Source organism: Solea solea, chromosome 2, assembly GCF_958295425.1.
Source record: "Solea solea chromosome 2, fSolSol10.1, whole genome shotgun sequence".
NCBI classification, from domain to species: Eukaryota; Metazoa; Chordata; class Actinopteri; order Pleuronectiformes; family Soleidae; genus Solea; species Solea solea.
The window spans coordinates 15,720,128-15,724,664 of NC_081135.1; the positions used below are offsets into that span (position 1 = coordinate 15,720,128).

Here is a 4,537-nt window from a genome sequence, read left to right on the forward strand (position 1 = left end):
ACCAATCAACCATGACTTCAAATCATCACCATCCTGTCCTCTAAAATCTGGAAACATTAGATATTTGGGTGTAAATTTTTCCTCCAGGCTGTCAGATCTAGCACAATTAAACTATACCCCACTACTTAAATCAATAGAGGATGACCTCCTACGATGGAATTCCTTACCTATATCACTTATGGGAAGAGTTAACACCATGAAAATGATGATCTTACCAAAAATCAGTTACCTCTTCTCAATGATTCCAACTAAACCCTCACCAATCTGGTTTAAATCCTTAGACTCTGCCACCACAAAATTCCTCTGGAAAACCAAACCAGCACGCATCAGTCTAAAAACACTCCAAAAAGCAAAAGCCTATGGTGGTCTGGAACTTCCAAACTTCCACAACTACTTTCTTGCAAATAGGCTTCACTATGTCCAAAAATGGTTTCAACCTAAACCACTGGACAGTCTGTGGCTAGACATCGAACAAACACTCTGTAATGAAATTAAAATCTCCGATTTACCATTTATAAGCAAAACCATTAAACGGCATCAGTGCTTTAAAAGCATAAATATAAATACCTCCTTGTCAGCCTGGTGGGAATTTATCAAACTCACTGGGTCCTCGCATATCCCATGTAAATATACCCCAATCTGGAATAATCCAGACATACTACGGAATAAAACAACACTAAAACTCAAATCATGGCAAGAAAAAGGTATAAGGCACCTGGAACAAATTCTTCAAGATAACAAATTCATTCCATTCCATAACTTAGTGGAACAATATGGCATTAACAGCAACACGTCCTTTGATTATCTACAAATAAAATCTGTAATCCAGACGAGGTTTAAAACCAGTAAATTGGATCTAGAACTACCTCCAATGATCAAACAATTTCTAAACCTTATGTCTCCCAAAATGGTGTCTAAAACACATGCACTATTGACTAAAAATGATTGTATAATCTCTTTACCAACCACAAAATGGGAGGCGGACCTATCCATCAGCCTAGATGAAAATTTCTGGTTACAGATATCATCTAACACATTCAAATTGATAAAAAATCCAGACCTACAACTAATACAATACAAAATCTTACACAGAACACACTACACAGGACAAAGGATGTTCAGAATGGGGCTCTCACAATCAAATATCTGCACAAACTGCAACGAAAACACAGCAGATAGCTACATGCATGCTATATGGCTATGCACACCGGTGTATAACTTCTGGTGTAGGGTATGCGAGGACCTCTCAGCATGTCTCGAATACACCATACCACCTTCCCCCATGCTATGCATACTGGGTGATTTAAACGGAATACATATAAACATGGAAAAATCACACATATTAATCAATAGCCTAAGCATCGCCAAGAAAACTATCCTCTTGAACTGGAAAAACAAGAAAAACTTAAGTTTAAACCAATACAGAAATTTAATTTTAGATCACATCTCTATGGAGAGAATGTCTGCTTCCATAAAGAAACAATTACCTATATTTGATTTGACCTGGACACCTCTAATTGATTATATTTCCTAGGGCGGGTTGGTGACTGTGTCTTCCCTGGTCGGTCCGTGGTGTTGCGGGCCGTGCATCTGGGGTACTGGGGATGTCTGGTGGTCTGTGTGGGTTGGTGGCCCTGGGTCTACCGTCCCTCGGTGGCTGTGGGTCTGCCCTACGGGGGTTGGGGTGGATTTGTGGGGGGACTGCCGCCTTGGCCTGGGGGGCCCGTGGGGGTTGGGGGTGGTGGGCCGTGGACTGGGGCTGGGCTGGCGCCGCACTGCGGGTGGGGGTAGGGGCTCTGGGTCTCTGTGCGCTGGGGCCTGCGGGGCGCTGGGGGGTGGAGTTGGCCCCTAGCGGGGGGGGGGGGGATCCCCCCTGGGATCTGCCCTCCGGGGTGGCGGGGCGGTGCACGCTGCTGTGCTCCTGCTGCGCTCTGGGGCGGACTTGTGCGTCCTCCGTCCCTTGGGGGGGGCATGGTGGGGGGCACGCGGGGGGGCGCCTTGCTTTGGGGACCCTTGGGATGGGAGATGGGGTGGAACGTGGGCCTGGTCTGGACTGTTCCTGGGCTGTGGGCGGGGCCGGGGTCTGGGGATTGCTGCCGTCAGTAATGCCGTGGTGGCCTGGGTGTGGGTCCTGCCTCGTCGGGGCTGGTGTGCTCACCGGGATCCTACCTTCTGGTCGGGTGTGGGGGTATCTGGTCCTCCGCCCCGGCGGCACTCATGGGATGCCATGGCGTGTCCCTGGCCTGGACGGGTTGCTCCCTTCTTGGCCGGGGGTGGGTGGGAATGGGGCATATGGCCCTGCCAGTCAGGAAGCTGGCAACCTACTTGGGGGGGCACTCTTGCCCACCCCCTACGCCCCCCCCCACCGCAGATGATACATTTAAACACACACATCTAGGGCACCGGGGGGGGTGTGGCTGAGCTGATGGGGGTCGGGGGGTGGGACCATCACATGGTGGGGCCGCTCTCCTTCCCCCCGATGATCTGCCACTCTTCCCCTAATTTTATCGCATGTTAGACATTAGGGCCTGGTGGGCGAGAGACACGTCGACGGCTCCACTGTCTGCCAACAGTGGGACGCCCGTGCCACATTTCCCTCCACCATTTTAACTACACCCCAGATACCAACATACATCGTATCACACACCACACACACGCACACACCTCCAAATCACTCACCGGTGGGCTGGGGTGGGGGGGGGTGGTCGTGGGTGCACTCCTGAGCGCTCGATTCCTGCTCACCCCCTGGCCGTGTTGGGACTGGCGGTCTGGGTGAGGGCAGCAGTGGTGGCCATGAGGCGTCGCTGGACGTGGGGGATCGGATCCCCTGCGCTCGGTCTGGGGGGTGTCCGGGAGGCATGGTTGTGGCTCATCATGACGCACCTCCCTGAAGGTGCTGTGGTGGGCGGCAGTCTGCCTACCCGGCGGGGGTCGTCGGCGGGCGCAGATGCTCCTGGATGTTGGGGGACCCCTCTCCGGGGCACCGCGGGGTTGGGCACGGCGGGCCCTTGGACCACTGGCCCTGCCTCTACCTGGGGGGTCTGGACCGGCTCGGGAGTCTGCCTCTCTTCCGTCTCTGGGGGCCCCCTTGGCTGGTGGCCCTACGTGGGCCTCCGCCTGTCCCTCCCTGGGCTGGGGGGCGTGCAGTCGGCTTCTGGGGGGCGGTGGGGGTGGCAGTGGTGGGTATCTGGCCGTGCCTCCCTGGTGGGCGGTCTGGGGGGGCGCTTCTCCCCCCGGTGGTAGGCTGGCCCTGCCCTTGGGCGCTGGCGGGCTCTGGGTGCGGGGACCCTGGGCCTCTGCGGCCTGCCTGGGTGTGGGGTGGTTTCGGCCTCTGTCCGTGGTCTTGTCGCCGTCGGCCCCCTCGGGTCGACCTTGGGTGGGGGGGCTTTCCCCCCGCATTCCTCCGACTGGCCCCCTGCGGGATGGATGCGTTGCTATCCTGGGGGTGGTGGCTGTGGGCCTCTCCTGCCCTGTACGGCTACTGGGCGCCTTAGGCGCCTGGATGATTTTCGGCCCGTCGCTGGGGACGGGCCGGACATTGGCACAGTCCCCCACCCAGATTCCAATCACACCTAATGACAACCCCTGCACATATACACTGATATGCACGATCACACACACACACGCACACACACACTAACACGCTAAGATAAATTAAATTTAACTGATATAACTGTTGTAAGCCCGGACATACTCTCTTGATGTGGTCGTTAACAATTACTATATAAACTGTATCTGAAAGTATGTTCTGTATACACTAAATAATTTCAACTGTTTAATGTTATTAACCTGTTACTAACACACTAATGTCACCCTTAAGCTGTCTAGGTTCTGTCTTATCAGGTATGTTCTGTATACTTTATATAATTTCAATTTAATGGTACTAACCCACGTATTATACTGTTGTCCACCTTGCTCTCTCTCACTCTCTCTCCCTCTCGATCTCTCTCTCTCTTCTTTTTTCTCCCTCTCTCTCTCGCTCGCTCTCTCTCTCTCTCTCTCACTCCCCCTCCCCCTCCCTTCCTCCTCCCCGCTCACTCCCCATCCCCTTGTCAGTCCACTCCCTGTCCCCCTGTCCCCCTGTCCGGTCCGGCTGCCCGCAACACATAATCCTTAAACGAATAAATAAAAAATACTGCAGTTCCGAGTATCCCAGACTCGTCCTGCACATATCAAATCTGTCCGACACCAAAAGGCATGCAGTTAATCATATTACATGTCCTGGGTACTGGACAGGACAGGTTAAAAAAAAAAAAAAAATAAAAAAAAAAAAAAAAAAAAAAAAAAAAGTATGTTTTTTGTAATAATTCCTAAAGGCATTAAGCCAGGATTCTGATTTTTCCTTATGTGTATCAGGGACTAAGGCTGATCTAGGGTGCCGAGTTTCAGACCTGTGCAACCTTCGGAAAGGTCAATGGCCAGCTGTTTGGTTGTGTTTTTTGTAATAATTCTTAAAAGCATTGAGCCAGGAGTCAGATTTTTCCGTATGTGTATCAGGGACTAAGACTAATCTAGGGTGCCGAGATTCAGACCTGTG

At 52.1% G+C, this 4,537-nt stretch overlaps 1 protein-coding gene across 1 annotated transcript; it reads right to left on the minus strand.

Moving 5' to 3' along the window:
- Positions 1 to 1,513: 1,513 nt before the first annotated feature.
- Positions 1,514 to 3,399, minus strand: LOC131455281 (proline-rich protein 2-like). The gene is made up of 3 exons (XM_058622825.1): positions 2,680 to 3,399; positions 2,159 to 2,298; positions 1,514 to 2,012 (listed from the first exon to the last, which is right to left on the minus strand). Exons 1-3 carry the CDS (start codon positions 3,397 to 3,399, stop codon positions 1,514 to 1,516), a joined length of 1,359 nt encoding a protein of 452 aa, XP_058478808.1.
- Between the last annotated feature and the right edge of the window lie 1,138 nt (positions 3,400 to 4,537).

Coding starts and splice junctions, on each gene's coding strand:
- LOC131455281 (XM_058622825.1), bottom strand. CDS start 3,399: ATGCGGGGGGAAAGCCCCCCCACCCAAGGTCGACCCGAGGGGGCCGAC. Junction 2,299..2,679: donor CCCCCCACCCCAGCCCACCG/GTGAGTGATTTG, acceptor CCTGACTGGCAG/GGCCATATGCCCCATTCCCA. Junction 2,013..2,158: donor GACCAGAAGGTAGGATCCCG/GTGAGCACACCA, acceptor TCCCATCCCAAG/GGTCCCCAAAGCAAGGCGCC.